Raw genomic sequence first — 20645 nt, 5'->3', positions numbered from 1 at the left:
GATTAGAAACAAAGAAGTAATGGGCAGTCTCAGAAGCACATAATTTGTTACCTCTATTACTTAAATAGCAAATGAGATTAGGAAATGCTAATAGTTCCCTAGCAAGCTAGGGAACAAAGTATGATCCTAAAAGCTTATTTAGAAATGAAAACAAAAAAAAATTCTCAAGCTTATTTAAACTAAATTTTTTTTTTCCTTTTTTGAGACGGAGCCTCGCTCTGTCTCCAGGCTGGAGTGCAGTGGTGTGATCTCGGCTCACTGCAACCTCTGCCTCCCGGGTTCAAGCAATTCTCCTGCCTCAGCCTCCTGAGGAGCTGGGATTACAGGCAAGCGCCACCACACCCAGCTAATTTTTATATTTTTAGTAGAGATGGGGTTTTGCCATGTTGGCCAGGCTGATCTTGAACTCCTGACCTCAGGTGATCCGCCTGCCTCAGCCTCCCAAAGTGCTGGGAATACAGGCATGAGCCACTGCACCTGGCCTCAACTAGATTATTTTATCTACAAAATGGCTATTAATTGCTATTGATCTGGTAGCCAGGGAAACAGTTGGAGAACTTCAGATACCCAGGTGGTGAACAGAAAAAGGGAAAACCAAATTGTGCTGTTACATAGTTTTGCCTAAGACTGTGTTTAGCTCCACCTCACTGTACTGTTAAAGTGGAAAAATCATTAAGATGTTCTTCCAATAATACTGCCTCCCTTTTGAATGTAGTCTACTTAGTAAAATTTAACATTATAACAAATAAGATTCTAATGTGTTCAAGTGAGTTAAACTATTTTTTAGATTGTTCAGGTTTTGGTTCGTTAATTAGATTTCCTCCATCCTTTGTGGAGAGCATGGTGTTGATGGCAAAACACATTAACTGTAATTTTTTTTTTTTTTTAAATCCTGCCGTCTTTGTAGTGGCAATAGGAAAGATTCCAGAAGGTTGCATATTAAGAGCAAGATATCCTGACTTTACACAACATACTTAAATCTTTCATGTGATTTTTGTTGTATAGTTAAGTTCAAAGAGTAACTTTCAAGTTTTACTTGAGAGTGTATTTTAATTGACAAAATTTCTAAACCTTTTATAATTACTACAACAATATCTAGATGGTTTTCAAACACAGCTGTGGTTGTTTTTCTGGCTAGCCTTTAATTCTAGTTTTTACTTATTTGAAAATTTTTCTTCTGTGATTTTTCTTCTGAAAACAGATCAAAGAAAAACTCACTCAACAGCTTGAAAAGGAGTGGCAGTCTAAGCTGGATCAAACTATAAAGGCAATGAAAAAGAAGACCTCAGATTGTGGCAGCCAAACTGACCAAGTAACCACCAGTGATGTTATTTCCAAGAAAGAGATGGCAATCATGATAGAAGAGCAGAAGTGCACAATCCAGCAAAACTTAGAACAAGAGAAGGACATAGCCATCAAGGGGGCTATGAAGAAACTCGAAATTGAATTGGAACTCAAACATTGTGAAAATATTACCAAACAGGTAAAAGGCAGGTTTATTCTAGTAAATTTATTGGAACTGCCTGTCTCTTAATGAAAACTCATAAAATGCTATCATTGAACTCGTTCATAATTTATACTTTTAAGATTTTGTGCATTTCTAGGATAGAAAACCTGTCATGTTCCTAAATTTTTCTTCATAATATTTCTGTCATAAAGCTGTCACTCCTCGGTTTTTCTGTATATTCTTTCGGTTTACAAAATATTTGCTCCTTTGAGATTAGTCTAAGCATTAAGATGCCCAAGGTTAAAGAGGGTGCTTTTTACATCTGAATGAATCACAGTTTTAATTATGAATCTTTCATATCTAATTTTATAGAAAATATTCCACTAAGGTGGTTATAGATGAGTAAACCTAAGCGCATAAGGTATTTAACAACATTATGTTGAGCCTTGATGCAGTTGGATCTGCAGGCGTGCCCTTAAATGGAACTTTATCTATCATTCCCATCAGCTGCCCAAAAGTGGTGCCAATACCTTTCCTTTGAGGCACTCACAAAACTAGCTTTTAACTGACACAGTTACTTGATTTGAAAGAAATGTCATACTGAGAAAAGTACAGCCTATTGTGACAGAATAAAGATGAGTTATCTGTTATATCTCTCTTACCTATTACAGTGATTCTCAAAATTTTTGGTCCCAGGACTCCTTTACAATTTTAAAAAATTTAAAAATTGGGTACTCTAAAGAGCTTCTGTTTGTGTGGTTTATATTTACACTATTGGAAAATCTGAGAAATTTTTAAAAAACAAAAATACCCAAGCACACATTCCACTGGCTGTCAGAACAATGACATGATCACAGCATGCAGCTTTTGGAGAACTGTGCATGAGAGAACAGCAATAAAACAGATAGTGTCTTAATATTATTTTGGAAAAAGTTTTGACCTCACAGACTACCTGACAGGGTTTCTAGCCTCAAGAGTTCCTTGGACTTTGATACATCCGTTATGTAGTTATCATTTTAATTTTATTACTTATTATAAACTCTTAAACAAGATAGCACTCAATGTAAAGTTTTTGAAAATACACTCTACTTTTGATAAATACTTGAAATTCTGCTTATTTGTTACATTGTTCTACGTGATTTTACAGGGCACCCTTAAAGTCTGGAAATACAGGCAAATATATGTAATGGTGCCAAGGTTATCTTCAGTTAGTTTACCGAAATGTTTACTGAAGGGGGTTTCAAAAGAGTTAAGAAAACGTTCCACAGACAAAAAGTTGAGTTTAAAGGTGCTGCTTTGGTATTTATGAAATTATTAATCTTAAATAGCATAATACAGCAGAAAGGAAATGTTTCATAATAACTTTTTAAGTAGATAAATTTCTACAGGAGCTTTATCTTTTCCCCATTTGTTAACTCCTTGGAATTTGTACATAGATAGAGTTTACACATTGACATATTTAGCACTTTAACGAGAAATACAGCCTCTTATATCAACCCTGCTTTTGTGTTGTATGTACGTATATATACATATATCTGCATATCTGTGTATATTTTAAAATAAAGGAATAGGGTAAAATTATTTAACATAATCTTTTGGTAACTAGTGGCAGATTTACAACCAGATGACCCTCATAATTAATCAAGTCTTAATTTTTTCCCTTCAGAGGTATCACCCTCATTCTTTAGTATAAACTCATTCTCGACAGTAGGAAAGTTCACAGGTGTAGGGCTCTAAACTAGATCAGTGTATGTGTTCATGCACATGGGTAGAGCATGAGGAGTCAGGAAGGTGGTGGGTGTAGTGATTAGACAGCAGTTGGCACCAAGCAGCCCTCCAGGAGGCCTTCTCCTTTTTCCCAGGATAAATAGGAGTTGTTGGAAATGGTAATTGGTACCTCGTATGACACTTTCTAAGATAGTACTGATCATCAAACATTCACAGATTCCCACTTCCTCTGTGGCATTTGTATGGGATGCTATGGGAAGTTTACAACAAAAGGATTAGAATCCACTGTTTGGGATAGGTAGGGTACTTGAAGTCAGTTTGACTTTATTATGTAGTGATATACAGTATAAAATACTGAAATGATAATTGCTGTTTCAAAATGGGGTCTTTTTTAAGTTTTATACTCCCCTTTACCTCTTTCTTTTGCAATGTCCTACAGGTAGAAATAGCTGTGCAAAATGCTCGTCAGCGATGGCTGGGAGAACTACCAGAGCTGGCAGAGTATCAAGCACTTGTGAGGGCAGAACAGAAAAAGTGGGAAGAACAGCATGAGGTCTCTGTGAACAAAAGGGTAAGAGCTCTTCTGCAAAGACACTTCAGGAGGTCCTCTTGCCTGACCCCTTCTCTTATCTCCGTCCTTGGAATTTTTACCTACTCATAGAATTGTTGAAGGATAAACATGTTGATGCATGTTAAGCAATAGCTCAAAGCCTAGTAAGTGTTCTTGTCATCATCAAGTTGTTCTCAGAGAAGGAATGTATCTTCCTATGAGGATAACTTAGAAACTATTTAATAACTCCCATTCTTATCTTGCCCTATCTTTAGATGAAATTGAGAACAGGTATATATTTGTTTATTATTAGCTATACAATATCCTTTCACATGCTTCAAGATTGTTTTCTCTGTTGTGTTAGTAGTCTTGTAACATTCTTCTTGGTAAATAGCCAGTTCTCCTTTCCAGAAATGTCATGTTTCTTGACTGGAAAATACAGATATTATAACCATGTGTACTCTTCCAACTTAATTACTGGTTTAAACCAATTCTAATCAAAATGCCAACAAACTGAATGTATTTGAAGTTGACAAAATAATTCTATAAAATGTTTTTGGAAAAATAAAAGGACGACGTTTTTTAATGTTCTGGAAAAATTATAGTCAAGCCCTAACACATAATGGAATATATTGGAAAGCAACAACTCAGACTGTATTGAGTCACAAAAATAGAATTCAGTTTAATTCAGTGCAATACAGATTTCAGAGGTAGGCCCTACTATAAATAAAAGCTTAATAAATTGTTTTAAATTTATTAAATTTAAATTTAATGAGGAATGAGGAATTATTTCATAATAGTCTTATGATAGCCAGGTAACACTTTGGAAAAATTAAGTTTACCCAACGTGTATCACAATAAACTCTAGGTTAAGGAAGGAGTTAAACATTTTTAAATAAAAGTGTAGAAAAATTAAAAGAAAATTGAAGATTTCAGATCTGTACCATAATAACAACTCAATTTCGAGGCAACATATCCAATAGCAAAGATAAAGTAATAGGTTGAAATATGTTTTGTTTTTGTAGTAAAAAAGTAAAGGGAATAATAAAAATAAGAAAAATGGATAAAACATGATAAATTATTCTCTATACTTTTTAGTATGTCTGAAATATTTTAAAAGGAAATTTAAGAGGGAGAGAGAGAAGAAACAATATGATTGTGAGGATATGTGTCTCAGAGATCAGAAGTCAAGTAGAATAGTAAAGTTGAGTACAATATAGAAAATAAAACAGGCCAAGAGATCTTTTCATAAGAACATAGACGGCTGTATGTTTGTGAATGCAGACATATAGAAATGAGAGAAAAGTGTTTTTGTTGCTTCTCAAACTTCAGCAGGCCTGAGAATCACTTGCAGGGTTTGTTAAAGCATAGCTATCTGGGCTTTCCTCCTAGAGATAATGATATAGTAGGTCTGGAGGGTGTCCTGGGTATTTGCCTTTTTTTTTTTTTCCCCGAGATAGAGTCTCGCTGTGTTTCCCAGGCTGGAGTGCAGTGGCACAATCTCAGCTCACTGCAACCTCTGCCTCCTGGGTTCAAGTGATTCTCCTGCCTCTGCCTCCCAAGTAGCTGGGATTATAGGTGCCCGCTACCTCGCCCGGCTAATTTTTGTATTTTTAGTAGAGATGAGGTTTCACCATGTTGGCCAGGCTGGTCTTGAACTCCTGATCTCAGATGTTCTTGCCCACCTCGGCCTCCCAAAGTGCTGGGATTACAGGTGGGAGTCACCACACCTGGCTGGAATTTGCATTTCTAACAGGCTCCCAGCTGGTCTTTGGACTACACTTGGATGTAAGTAGCACTATTCCAGATAATTATGTCAGCCACAAACAATAATGTCAACATGTTGTGCATCCTTCCTCCAAACCAAAAGAGGTCCAGAAAGGGCCAGTTCCATAGCATTGGCTATAGAGTTATTTTAAGATTAGAGTGCTTAGTTGAGATCTGTGACAGTGTGAAGACAGTTTTTAGAATTCAGAAGTAGTTAAGTTGGTTCAGTGGTTCCCAAACTTTGCTGCACATTGGAATAACTTGAGGATCTTTAAAAAATACTGTTGCCTGGCCCCCTACCCTTAAACTTTGTTTTGTATGGGCCCTGGCCTGGGCATCAGGATTTTTAAAAGCTCCTCAGGTGATTCCAATGTGCAGCAAAGTTTGGGAACCACTGAGTTGATGAATGCTGTCAAATTCTCTTTGTAAAACTTCACATGAGAAAATGCACATTTTGGTAAGGTTGGGCAGGTCATAAAAATTCCGTGGAATCCATCACCTCTATCCAAGTCACCTGGGAATGACTTCCAGGCATCCATTGCAACATGACCTGTTTTCTCTAAAAACACTATTTAAACATGTTTCAAATCACTACTGAATTATTCTGCTGGTAGCAAAGGAATTTTGCAGTGAATTCTTTTGTAAAGCTCACCTTAGATACTGGGTTCCTTTAGCAGAAAATTTATTTAGTAGATACTCTATCCCATCATCCCAGCCATATATATAGTATTGATTAATGGTAACTACCATTGTCTAGGCCAAGCCTTTGGAGATGCCCATTTCTGTCTTTTGACACTATTGTGTCCTTGTGCCTTCTTTGAATTCAGTTAGGAATTCAGTCAGGAATATTAAAAGTGAAAGGGACTCAAGGCCATTATCTACTCTACTCCTTTATATGGGTGAAGATGTTAGTGCCAAAGAGATTAAGTGACTTTTGCAAGGCCATGCATCCAAAAGTAATAACTACATAACATTTATTGAGTTCTTATCATCTGCCAGGCTCTGGGCTAAGTACTTTAAATGGATTATGTCCTTATGTCATTTAATCCTAAAGGATGCTATCAAATTGGCATTGTAATTATCCCCATTTTATAGATGAGGAAATTGAGGCTCAAAGAAGTTGAGGAATGGGCCTTTAGTTCCTCAGCTGGTAAGTTAATTCCAGCAGTTTGTCTCCAAATTCTGTTCTGTTAAGCACCTGTGCTAGGCTTCCTCTGCAAATTGGTGTCAGGATTGGAGCTTAGGTTTTTTGATTTCACTATTAGTTTTTGGTTATGTACTACTATCTGTTTTTTTCTGTGATCCACTAGTTCTATTATTCTGTTATACAAACAAATTAGACTAATGAAAAATGACTTTTTCTGTTTGGTATTGTCCTTTAATGAACTGTTCTAGCCACTAAAAGTGCATTAAAATACAGTTACACTTATCAGCAAGTAATTATGCAGGTGTGTGCTATATTCCTAAGTAATAGTAAAAAATCCTTATGAGTCCGCTTTTGCTTTAGGTAAAAGATACTTAATTTGTTGGGGGCACAGATAAAATTTGAGATTGTATCTGTATTAAAAAAACTAATATGAAATTTTTTCTCACATTAGTTTTGGCTAATTATATAAATTATATGTGTGAGTGTTTATGTGTCTATACATACACATAAACACATATTTATGTGTCTATACATACACATAAACACATATTTATGTATATATTTTGACCAGTTTAAGTATAGTGTAAGTATAGTTTTTAGAATAATGTCTTATCTAAAATCACGTTTCCTTTTAATTTTGATTTTACATTTCCTAGCTTTAGAGGTTAACCCAAATAGTTACTTTAATTTTTTTGCGAAGGAGGAGAATCATAAAGACTTTTAAAATGCATGTTGTTATGCTCTTTAGATATCATTTGCTGTTTCTGAAGCTAAAGAGAAATGGAAGAGTGAGCTTGAAAATATGAAGAAAAATACACTTCCTGGAAAGGAATTGGAGGAGAAGATTCATTCTCTTCAGCGGGAACTCGAGTTAAAGAACGAAGAAGTCCCTGTGGTCATCAGGGCTGAGTTAGCTAAGGCTCGGAGTGAATGGAACAAAGAAAAGCAAGAAGAAATCCACAGAATCCAAGAACAAAATGAGCAAGATTACCGGCAATTTTTAGATGATCACCGAAATAAAATTAATGAGGTGCTTGCGGCAGCTAAAGAAGACTTTATGAAACAAAAAACTGAACTACTTCTTCAGAAGGAGACAGAATTACAAACTTGTCTAGACCAGAGTCGTAGAGAATGGACTATGCAGGAAGCCAGGCGGATCCAACTGGAAATCTATCAGTATGAGGAAGACATCCTGACTGTACTTGGGGTTCTTTTAAGTGATACCCAAAAGGAGCACATCAGTGATTCTGAGGATAAGCAGCTTTTGGAAATCATGTCGACTTGTTCTTCAAAATGGATGTCTGTGCAATATTTTGAAAAACTAAAGGGCTGCATACAGAAGGCATTTCAAGATACACTTCCTCTGCTTATAGAAAACACTGACCCAGAATGGAAAAAGGTATGTTCCTGAGAGTGAGAGAAGGTATTGAACACCAAGAATGATTATAGAAGTTGTATATAGTGTTTTTTCCTTTTTTCGTTTTAAATTTTAGTAGATGTAAGTCTTATGTTTTTGTTAGTGGTTTAAAAAACTTTCTGTAGCGAAATCCAAAGGTTTGCATGTTTTGTTGCCAAAAAACTTTACTACTTCATAGTGTCACAAATACAAGACAAGCTTTTAGCCTCTAAATATCTTTTTCCTAAAGAATATTTAGGACAAATACCTTAATGCATGCGGGGCCTAAAACCTAGATGACAGGTTGATAGGTGCAGCAAACCACCATGGCACATGTATACCTATGTAGTAAACCTTCACGTTCAGCACATGTATCCCAGAACTTAAAATAAAATAAAGAATATATGCTGTTCTTTCTAAGGGCCTGAGATTTCAGAAACTGAAATTTTTTTTTTCAAAATTCTGTTTTCTGGGCCTGACCACTTCATGAAATATGCATAATAAGAGTTTCTTAAAAGCTTGTAAAGAGTTTGGAAGCCTATTTATTGCCCTCAATAAATTTATGTCTCATTTAGGCAAAAAAATGCCAACCAAGTACAAAGAGTATTGATATAGAAACAAGCAAATAAATATGACTCACTCGCATAAAACTCTGAAGCCCAGTTTCTGGATGTACTATATATGTGCATATAGAATTAATTATATTCTCTTAGTTATATAAGTACTCTCTGAGACCAGCTTTTAATTTGTATGAAAGTTTCAATAAAACCAAAGTCTTGCTACCTTATGATCAAAGCAATTAGGTATGCATGAAAGATCCAGAATGATATTCTGAGCATGCTGATTAGCCAATTTCAACATTTGGAATTAGAGGCAGGAAAAAAAAAGCCAGTATTATAAAGTTTGTCTAATAGAGTTGAGACTTAAGAGTGAAGTTCCATCAAAATATTGTGATTAAAGAGTTTCAAGGCCAGGCTTGAGCATTTGGTATTAATACCTACTTGGGAGAGTTATAAACTAGAAAAAATAACCTTGAGTTTCAGTTCCATATTCGATGATAACTAGATTATTATATTGGGCAATCACATAGTTGCTCACTGGAAAAATAAAATACAAATCCCCGGCCTAATTCCTTGGGTTTGGGTAGGATATGCATGGCACAGCTTAGCCTTTCTGGGTCCTGCATTTGAAACAGTATAGAATTTTAGAGCCAGAAGGGACCTGAAAGATCAGCTCACTCCATCCTACTTCACCCCAGTTGATATTTTTATCCTTGACTTCACAAAGATGTTGCTACTGAGTAGTTGCCTTCAATGTAAAAATTACTGGGCAAGATCCCTTCCCATGAATACTGCTTCACACTTAATTGAGATTTTTTGGAGAAAATAATTAAAATAACTTGGAGAAAACGTAAAATTATAGCAGATTTGGAGATGAGAAATGATGGGAAAATCATGTTTACATGCTTTCGTTTGTAAGCATGTTTCGATTTTTATAACAGTTATAAAATCTGTTATAAAAATCAAGAAACTATGACACCTTTCTCCTACCATTAATATATACATATAAAATCAACCCTGGAGTCTTTTTACAGGGCTTATAATTGTGCAAGCAGTATAAGATCATCTGTGTGACTTAATGAGGCTCATACGTCTATGGAGACAGAATCACATAATCTGGCTAAGAATTTAGATGTTTACAGCTTTTGTTGGGTGGGTCAGATTCCATTCCTGAGAAAAGGATGGCTTTGAAATGCCTAATCTGGAATTTGTCATAGAAGTAATACTTGACCTTCTGCCGTTTTCGAGCTATCTTCACTCAGGACCTTGAGGTAAAGCTATGATTATAGAGCAGTGATTTTAAATTTGTTACATAGGTGCTGTAAATGTGAGGAACTATAATTTATAATTTATTAAATCTCTAGTTTTAAAAATTGTTCATGGAAATTAAAACAAAAAATGGTTTATTAATATATAAAACCAAGTCCTCATTAAAATAACTGAGACAATCAAAAGTTTTTAAATGGAGAGGATGCAATGAATGAAAAATACAGCTTTCAAGAAAATGAATGCCTTATCAAAATATATTAATACAGTAGTTCATAACAGATAAATATCAAATGGAACAAAATTTTCAAGCAAACTTAAAGATGTGTGTTGTGTTGTTTGTGTTACCATCAAAGTCAAGTTAAAACTGAGACAAAAAGGTTGTTGTTTTTCTCCCTTTTCTGTCATCTTGACTTTTCTTCCCCAGTTTTGAGTAAAAACTGGAAACACTGACTGCATTTTGGTTCAGCTTTTCCTCAAACCCATAGCTTCTTGATTGCCTCTTCTCTATAATTGCTAACCTCTGCTTCTGTTGGACATTGTAAGTAGGTTTTCTGACAGTCGATTAAATGGTTTCTCATAATCAAAATCAAGGCTTCTAGAATCAGGTATATATAATATGTTTTAAATAATCAATAAGACTACTTTCTCAGTACCACCTATTCTGTTCCTTTCCGATTTAGTAGTCATCTTAAATCTGAAAACATTACCATAAAAATCCATTGATTTGGCCGAGTGTGGTGGCTCATGCCTGTAATCCCAGTACTTTGGGAGGCCAAGGCGGGCGGATCACGAGGGCTGAGGCAGGAGAATCGCTTGAACTGGGAGGTGGAGGTTGCAGTGAGCTGAGATCGTGCCAATGCCCTTCAGCCTGGCCAACAGAGCAAGACTCCATCTCAAAACAAAAACCAAAAATGAAAAATCCAGTGATTTAGTAGCTGTATTGCTGTGACAAGGACTGGAACATAAAAACGTTCAATAAATATTAGTGAAGAAATGGTCTTGTGCAAGATGTTTAATTTAGCTAAGCCTCAGTTTCTGTCCTTAACTTTGGCATTCAGCTGGCCTTCCTTACAAAATTACTGTGTATGTTAAAGTATTTAGAATCATATGAAGTACTATATAAATTTAAAATGATTTTTAACTGTTATTTTCAATTCATGGGAGGCAGAGGGTTAGCATTATACTTGCTAATTAACTTGTTCCTTGCTGTAGTAAAAATGTTCTAAATTTTCAAGAACAATTCTGATTTTATATTGTCTTTCATGTGGTTTAATCACGTAAACTATTGAAAAATCTCAAATTCACATATATAATGTGCAAACCATATCTTCTGTCTGTCTCATAGCTGCCCACCAGTCGCCTGTCAGACAGTGTTCTAATTTGGAAAGTTTTATAGGAAGCTAGTTCCTAGTACAGTGACAGTACTTATGTAACACCCTAAGAAAAATATTGGCGATAGATAGTTCAGGCAAGATTTTTTTCAGGTAGTGTTTTCTCTTTGTATTTTTAATATTAGCACTTTAAATATAAAATTGTATAAAGATTTTTACTATGCATTAACTTTGAAGATACTTTATTTCAGAGAAATATGGCCGAGCTCTCTAAGGATTCTGCCTGCCGGGGCACTGGCCGAGGAGACCCTGGACCTGCTGCTGGACACCATGCTCAGCCCTTGGCCTTACAAGAAACAGAAGCAGAAGCTGGTAATTGGATTTTGTTCCCATCAGTCTTTGTAGCATCCATAATCACCCTTCTGAAGGGTCGCTTTGAGGATAAAAGGAGATCATAGATGTGAACAAATGTGTAATAATCGTCTGACTTAATGTCTCCTCTTCCTAGATTTCATTTTGTATTTAGAGAAGAGAGTTGATTAAGGCCCTTTTCTTCTATTTATGGTTTTCCCTCCATTCACAACTGATTCTTGTTACAAGGAGAATCATGAGAGTTTTAACAGAGAAGTCATCTTCTTATTCCCTGAAATCAAGGGTTTCACATCAGAGAATTGCCAAGTAATAGACTTTTTCATTCAAATTACTGAAACTAATTTCAATCACTTTTTAATGGAAATCTTTCTGAAATGTATTAAATGTTTTCTAATTGATTTGTGAGTTTTTCTGAGGGCATGGGCAGTGTTTTTAATCTCTTCCTTTCCAACGTATGGCAGAGTGATGAATTAATAGTATAACTTTTCCTTAATGACTTAGACTCTTCATCATGACAAAAGAATTCTTGTACTGTAGTACAGCCCCTTGTATTCAGAGCTTACTGAGGAGTATAGGACTTATATTGCCTATTCATGGAGATTCTTGAGCTAGAAATTTGCAAATCCTTTATTAGCTCCCATCCCTTTTAGCCTCTTGACCCTTTTCAGCCTGCTCCTTTCCTCCCCACACAAATACACAACAGCCTCTCTCTGCTGCTTATTTGCTGTTTCCAATGTAACCTGGAAAAGAACTAATAATTGCCAAGGCCAGTCATACCTACTAAGTAAATAACGTTAGTTGCCACACATTTCTAATTCAGAAGGCAATGTTAACAGAATCTTAGAGAATCTCTGCCTATACCATCTCTGCCTTTCTCATTGTTCACAAACCCTTTTCCCCTACTTCTAGGTTCTAGGTGGCTGAGAATATCTTACTGCCAATTCAGTGGATGATAATATTACCTTAATTTGTATTTTGCATCGTACTTTTTATGTCCTATTTGGAATAGCCTGAGAATTCTATCTTAATCTGTGAAATGAATGGGTAGAAACAAGTTTTGGATGTTATTTAGCTTTAGGAAGTCCTATAAATATAAAAGCAATTAGTTTTGGCCAAAGACAAATCAGACTATAAAAATATTTTTCTTTAGTCTTTTTTCCCTTAAAAACAAACACATTAATAAATTCATTAGAAAGGATTAAATAATACAAAACATGTATTAAGTGATAAAGTCCTTTAAAATCCTACCACCAGAGAGTACCACTGTTCGATGTTTGGTTATATTCTCCTAATATCTCATTATTATTTAAAGTACTTAAAACATTAATTATGAAATACTTAGTTCATTCAAAGAATATATGTATGCATCTGTAAGTTATGAAGCCTAGCAACCAGGAACCCATTATTCAGCTTAAGGCACAGAACATCACCAATGCTATTGACCACAGTTCTATGCCTGCAGCTTCTCCCCAGTCTGAGCTAACAAATATTCTGATTTTCAAAAATTACTGTCTTTTTTAATGTTTTAATTATGTGTACGTACCCTCAAAAAGTTGTTGCCTTTTTATGTTTTAACGTTATAAAAATGGTTTAATACTCACATTCTTTGTAACTTGCTTTTTTCCCATTTAACAGCATGCTACTAAGATTTGTCTGTGTTGATGCAATAGCTCTAGTTCATTCATTTTCATTGCTACATAGTATTTCAATGTATGAATATACTATGAGTTATCTGTTCTCTTAGTGGTATTTGCATGAGTTCCAATTTTACAACAGTATCCTAGATGAAAAATATAAATGCGATTTATGGTACCATTGTGATGTTTCATTAATCCTTTAATGCTCATTAACATAAATGGCACCACTTAAACTAAACTGTCAGGAGAGAGCTAAGAATAATTTTGCTGGATCAATGACTTTACAGTAACATTTTGGCCCCTGAGCCTGTGCTAACTTGTATTCCTGCTTTATTATATCACTTATATTAATAGTCTACTTTTTAATCATTTTTGTATATTTTAATTTTATAAATTTTATATATTACTAATGACAATGTCTGTTATTTATCGTGTACTTGCTCTGTGCCAGCTACTGTGCCAAACAGTTCTTATATATTTACGTCTTCTAAAAGTTTTAAATCATTTTTTAAACTTGGAAATAATTTCAAATGTATAGAAAAATAGCAAAAATAAGAATAGTTGCGAAGAACATTCATGTACCCTTTAATGAGATACACCTATTGTTAACATTTTACTCCATTTTATGCTCTTATGTATATATGTGTATGTGAATATTTCATTTTTTTATGAATCATTGGAGGGTAAGTTATATATACGTTGTGACTTTTATGGCTAAGTACTTCAGACTGTATTTTCCAGGAACAGGAATATTTTCTTGTTTAACCTTAGTACAGTAAATTTAACATTAAAGTATTGTATTAATCTACTGTTGTATTCTAATTTTGTCAATTGACCCAATAATGTCTTATAGCATTTTTTTTTCCCCTCCGGTACAGAGGTTTGTCTAGGATCAGCTGTTACATTTAGTTGTAATGTATCTTTAGCCTCCTTTAATCTAGAACATTTCCACAGCCTCTGTTTGTCTTTCATGACATTGACATTTTTGAGAAATATTCTCTGCTTCCACCTTCACTTTTTTTTAACAGAACTTTTCTCATTTGGGGTTTGTCTGGTGTTTCTTCATGGTTGATTCAGGTTGTGTTTTCTCAGCTGGAGCACTGCAAGGGTGATATGTTGTTACATCTAAAAATTGTGGTGTCCATGTGTCTTATTGGTGAGGTTACTTTTCATTACCTGGTGAAAATGTTGTGTAATTTCTTCACTATATAATTACTGTCTTTTTTTTTTTTCACCCTTGCAACTGATAAGCAATCTGTGGGAGACACTTTTTAAGACCATGCAAATATCTTCCCCTCATAAAAACCTTCTCTTATATTTGGCAACCATTGATGATTCTTGCTTGATCCAGTCTTTACTATGGTGGTTGTGAAATTATAATTCTTCCAACTTCCTCCCTCTATTTATCCCAGTTGGCACTAAGCATGTTGAATCAAGAATCCTTTCCTCTTATTTGTGTATTAATTTTATCTCTCTGTCCATTGATCCATCTACCTACCTACTTACCAACCCACCTACCTACCTACCATTCATAAAATTATTGGTATAAGTCATAAATTCCTATTTTTAATACTTTATAATTCATTACTATATTTCGTTAGTGCTCAAATTGTCCCAGATGCAGCTAGTGGAGCTCCTTCAAACTGGCCCCTATGTCCTTGTGACATGCCTGTATTTTTGAGTACTTTCTTACTTTCTGGCATAGGAAGATATTTCAGTCTTATTTTGTATATACCCTCTCCCAGTACTGGAGTCAGCCATTTCTTGAAGATCCTTGACTCTTTTTAGTAGGGAATGGTATTCAATACCAAGATGCAGAGCAATAGGTTTCATGACTATTTTTAAAGTAGATAATAGTATCCAGTAGTGCTTTAGACAAGTTAAGTAATATGCTCCAAGTCACACAGCGAGTAAGCGGTAGGAACAGTATGTAAACCCATGTCTCTGTAGCTTAAGCATCACACTCTTTCAGTCGTGCTGTAGCCTTTAGTCGTGAGTCATCTGCTTTTGTTTCTTTTTTTTTTTTTAATTGATAGTTCTTGGTCTAAACTGATATAAAAGTTTTCTATCATTTAATTTTTGCAGATAAGAAAAAGATCCTTGAAATTAAGGATTTATGCTGTGGACACTGCTTCCAAGAACTTGAAAAGGCAAAGCAGGAATGTCAAGATCTGAGAGGAAAACTGGAGAAATGCTGTAGGCATGTTCAGCATTTAGAAAGGAAGCACAAAGCTGTAGTGGAAAAAATTGGAGGTTAGCATTTAAAGTAGCACTGCTACCAATATGAATTTCTTTGATCCTTGTTGAAATGTTCAAATGTGACATTTTAGTTAATGTGTGCACTGATCCTCTTTTGGGATTAATGTAAACTAATTTGGATCTTATTTTTACTAATCAAATTCTTATTACAAAACTCAAAAGAGGAAGATTTCGGCTCTGATAAAAAGTCACATTCTTGTCTTCCTTTCTTGATTGAACAGATATTGAGGGCCCAGTATGCATCAAGCAGGCTTCTAAGCACTGGGGATGCAACAGTGAATAAATCAAACAAAATTCCAGTTCTGGTGGAGATGTGTTCCCTTCCTTCAAGAAGCTGTTGGTTAAGTGAGGAGATCTAAAAACAGATTAACAAATAATTAAATGTTGAATGCTGTTGGCAGTGTTTTCCTAAGAAAGAGGATTGTTAATTCTACCTCTTATTAAAGTTAAGAAAGGTTTGACTAAGCCTTGAAAAATAGAGGTGTTTGCCAAGGAGAACAGCGTTTGAGATAGAGGGAAAAGGCATAAACAAGGGCGTGAGGGTCTGGACTGGCCTCCTTCTAGTCCATTCATCACAATGCTATGAGGTATTTGGAAAGGGATATTGTCTACCATTTCCCAGTGCCCCTCTGAAGAAGGGAAGTTTTGGGGCTTAGATCGCTACTCCCTCTTCTTACCTTTCACTATTGCTTATAGCCTATATGCTATACTCTTTACGTTTGAAATGCTTCCGATTCCTGAGCTGGTCCTATTTCTTTTACTGCTGGACCTTCATTGCATATGATGTTTGTATTATGTCTTGTACTTTTTCCCAACATTCTTTTTAGTCTTACTTTCGTCCTTTAGGATTCAATTCAGAAGATGCTTTATCTGCAAAGCTCTCCTTGATTTTCCCTAGTCAGGGTGAAGTGGGCTGCTCTTGTGCGGCCCTGTAGCATTGGCTCTTCCTCTGTTATCACCATTACCATTCTGTATTGTAATTGTTTGGTCACTTGTCGGATACCTTCTCCAAATTCTCCAAGAATTTTCTGAGGAGAAGGAATATGCCATATCTTGTTCATCCTAATAGCCATGGTGCCCACCACATACCAGATAATAAATGTTTAAATGGACAAAAAACAAAATGCCAGGGTCCTAAATAATGGTGTCATTCAGAAAAGACCAGGTTAATAAGTTTATTTTGTACATCCACTTCTTTCTCTTGCCTGGACACTGGCAATAATCCCCTGACTCTTTATGCGTCTAGTCTAGCCCTTCTAATCCATTCTCCGTAGGGTAGCTGGAGCAACCTTTTTAAAAAGTGAATTGAAACATGACACTCTTGTTTAAAGCTCTTCAGTGGCTTGCCGTGGCCTTCAGTATAAAACCAAAAACACTTAGTTTAACGGGGTTTGAAAAGATCTTGATGCAGCGCCTGCCAGCCCCTCCAAACTTGTCTTCCCCCAGCTCTCTTAATTTCTCTCAGTAGAGCCATAGCATGGATTTCATTGTTTTCTCCCTTCGCCAAAACATCCTGATCTCATTTGGCTGGCTAACTCCTTCTCATCTTTTCCCTAATACATTACTTCCTCAGGGAGGCTTTCCTAACCACTGCAGACCTGTTTAGTCCTCCTGTTATACACTCCCCATAGTTCCTAGGCTTTTTATAACATTCACCATCCTTGTAATTATTTGCTGTCTGTACTTCCCTTTGGAGTGTAGTCTTTATAGCAATATGGATCAAGTCCTGTTCCAGCACTTAGCACAACACCTGGCATCATAGCACAACTCGGGAAATAGTGCTAAGAGAAGCCATATGTAACTACCACCGACTGCTTATTAGTAAGGCACTTATTACTTTTAGTACTTATTACTAAGAGATAGATAATAATTACTTTAAGACCGGAAAGGGTTTTAAGAATTTTGAGATTAAAAATTTAACAACTGCAATTCATTTTGTGATTACTTAGCTCTTTTGTAGAGGCCAGGAGAGTAAATTAGTTATTTGTCCAACTGTAGATATATTTAAAACATAGGTGTGTTAAAATATGATGAAAACCAAAACAATTTGTTTTACAGAATATGGTGACAAAGGCAGTTGGATATGATTATTATTTATAAATAAACATTATTTATAAATATTTAGCACCATACCATTCTACACAGTGCTTTTTGAAGCTGATATCTTCTAGAACTGGTAGACTTGCAAATAATCAAAGAAAGTTGATATATCACTCAAAACAATGCTTGATACAAAGGGTCTGGGTCAGAATTTAAGTCAATAGTTTAATTGAAATTTTTTCTTAATATAACTTTAGTAGGTTATTATATCTTTGTTATTGAGATTGCTTCTTTGTTTCTTAAATTCTGTTTTTCCACTCTCTTGGTAGCGTTTATTGAAAAATAGATGGGGTGGGAGTGAGTTGTTTAAAACAAAAAGTTACATCCATCACCAGGGGGAATAGAGTAATTTTGTTCCTCAACTTACGGTGTGTTGAGAGGGTGGCATCATAGGAAACACGAGATGCCATGTTCACATTTATATTGGTATTTCCAGGCCTTGTGTAGGTGTTGTGCGTTTGTTGTTTTATTTCTATTATAATCTGTAAGTTAACATGTGAAGAAAGGTTCAGAAAGGTTAATTTTTCCTAGGCTTATCCACCTTGTAAGCAGCAGAGTTAGAATGTAAACTGATGTCTCTGACTCTGAAATTCATGTGTTTTCCTTCATACCATATGGACTCTTATCAGTTTCCTCATCCTCTTTTCAAAAGCTCAAAGAATTATAATCTCCCCCACCCTTAAGAAGGTTCTTTGTAATTCTCCCCACCCTTGAGAATGTACTTTGTGAGATCCACCCCCTGCCCCCAAAACATTGCTCTTAACTCCATTGCCTATCCCAAAACCTATAAGAACTAATGATAATCCCATCACCCTTTGCTGACTCTCTTTTGGGACTCAGCCCGCCTGCACCCAGGTGAAATAAACAGCCTTGTTGCACACATACACACACACACACACACACACACACACACACACAGTTCAAAGAATTGAAAATCTTACATTATTTCTGAAAAAGACACCTACTTAAGGTTAATTTTCTTTTTGTTTTATATTGAGGTGCATGTTCAATGATCATTTATATGAGCATAAACTGTCTACCAGGATCCATACCAGGATCTAACATGGAGTTAGAAAACCTAGTAGGTTTCTACAGAGCTTCAGCACAGTTGGAAAACAAAACACAGGCATCTGAAACAGTTGAAACCCAATTCCAGAACAGTGTGTAACCCGAAGCAAGAAGAAGATGGGATACAGATTTTAAGCGCTGAGAAAACAGAGCAAGGGAATGGTCTGAGTAGGGTTTCTAAGGGAATGAACGTTACAGAAGAGCGACTGGAAATTACAGTGTCTTGTATAGACATTTGTATTGGGAACTTAAGGGAAAAGAAGGCTTAAAAAATTTTTAACTGTCATATACTATAAACTTTCTGTTATAGAAGAGAATAATAAAGTTGTTGAAGAATTAATAGAAGAAAACAACGACATGAAGAATAAATTGGAAGAACTGCGAACGCTTTGTAAAACACCACCAAGGTATACTTTTACTATTTTAAAGTGCTGTTTTAAAGAAATCTAAGTACAAGTATCTTTAAATTTTTTTAAGTATCAATTTTTTTGTTACACAGCAAAAAGTATAAAAAAGAAGAAAATCCCCCAAAACCTTATTTCCTGAAGATACCCTCTAGTGACCTCTTGTTTTATATCATTTAAGCCTCTTTCTACACATACTCCACGTGCACAATGTGTTTTTAAAATTGAGGCTATAGTATAAGGTATTTTGTAACTTTTTATTAATATTACTAAGCATTTCTCTGTGTTATTAGATATTCTCCTACATATGTTTTTCAATACCTGCATAAATTTTCATGTGGATTTACCATTATTTATTGAAGCAACCGTAATATTTATGTCGTTTCCATTTTTCCCCTATTTTAAATAACTGTATAGTGGAGATTGTTCTATATGAGATTTTTAGCACTTCTCAGTTAACTTTATTAGAGTATATGGATACATATATATTTTTCAAATGAAATTTTTCACTTACCATTTCTGTTTTTGTAATCTTTGGTTTGTTTTTTAGGTCATTGTCAGCAGGGGCCATTGAAAATGCTTGCCTGCCATGCAGTGGAGGAGCCTTGGAAGAACTTCGTGGGCAGTACATTAAAGCTGTAAAAAAAATTAAACGTAAGTCCCTAAGAGATTCCGAAGATTTTAAGGATGGCTTGGGCCTTTTTTATTATCACTGTTAAAGTAAACTCAGAGTTTACCAGCAGTAGTACTTTTAGGGAATTTTCCAAATTATCTTTTTCTCCAATCTTAAAAGAGATTATTGATGCCTTTTCAAAATTATGTAGTCATTGATCATTTTGCCCAAATAATATCTTTTGGAAGTGATGTGAGAATAGTCTTATGTTTATATTGTTGATTTTCTTGTTTCTTTTTGGACACTAGTATTAAACTGAAAAGTTAACAATCTTACAACTTAACAAATTTGTAGTAAAGAAAATGTCACATGGGTTTTAAATGAGCAATTAACTATTACTTCTTACCATAAACTTTTTTTTTTTGAGACGGAATCTCACTCTGTCAACCAGGCTGGAATTCAGTGGTGCAGTCTCGACTCACTGCAACCTCCGCCTCCTGGATTCAAGCGATTTTCTGGCCTCAGCCTCCTGAGTAGCTGGGATTACAGACATGCGTCACCACACCCAGCTAATTTTTGTATTTTTAGTAGAGACAGGGTTTCACCATGTTTTCCAGGCTGATCTCGAACTCCTGACCTCAGGTGATCCACCCGCTTCGGCCTCGCAAGCTGCTGGGATTACGGGCGTGAGCCACTGCGTCCAGCCTCCTACCATAAACTTTTAAGGACTGTGGAAGTGGATCTAGTTAGCAATTGTTCTGTTGTTTCTGGTTATTATTTCTCATAGCTATAAATTTATCAAGTCCTTGTCAGTACCAGGTTGTGCCAGCATATCCTGTAGAGCATTCTCCTGATGTGTGTTTTCCCTGTTTTGAATACTTCTTGGTTTTAATTATAATATGCATAGAAGGGATATATGTCCCAAAACAATAAGCAGTGTTTATATAGGAAAAATGTATATTAACCTCCTAAAATTACATTTCTTTTTAACAAAAAG

The 20645-nt window shown here is 35.4% G+C and overlaps 1 protein-coding gene across 8 annotated transcripts in view; it reads left to right on the top strand.

Moving 5' to 3' along the window:
• The window catches only part of CEP152 (centrosomal protein 152), an 88558-nt gene that overhangs the window by 48085 nt on the left and 19828 nt on the right, over positions 1–20645 (top strand). For all 8 annotated transcript variants that reach the window (XM_054451192.2, XM_054451187.2, XM_054451189.2 and 5 more), the window contains 7 exons: positions 1202–1483; positions 3615–3746; positions 7388–8038; positions 11447–11567; positions 15290–15457; positions 18942–19038; positions 19586–19689. In XM_054451192.2, the coding sequence (XP_054307167.1) occupies positions 1202–1483; positions 3615–3746; positions 7388–8038; positions 11447–11567; positions 15290–15457; positions 18942–19038; positions 19586–19689 (1555 nt within the window). The remainder of the gene's footprint in view (positions 1–1201; positions 1484–3614; positions 3747–7387; positions 8039–11446; positions 11568–15289; positions 15458–18941; positions 19039–19585; positions 19690–20645) is intronic.

Source organism: Pongo pygmaeus, chromosome 16 (assembly GCF_028885625.2).
Source record: "Pongo pygmaeus isolate AG05252 chromosome 16, NHGRI_mPonPyg2-v2.0_pri, whole genome shotgun sequence".
NCBI lineage: Eukaryota > Metazoa > Chordata > Mammalia > Primates > Hominidae > Pongo > Pongo pygmaeus.
This window is presented reverse-complemented; position numbering and strand designations above follow the sequence as displayed.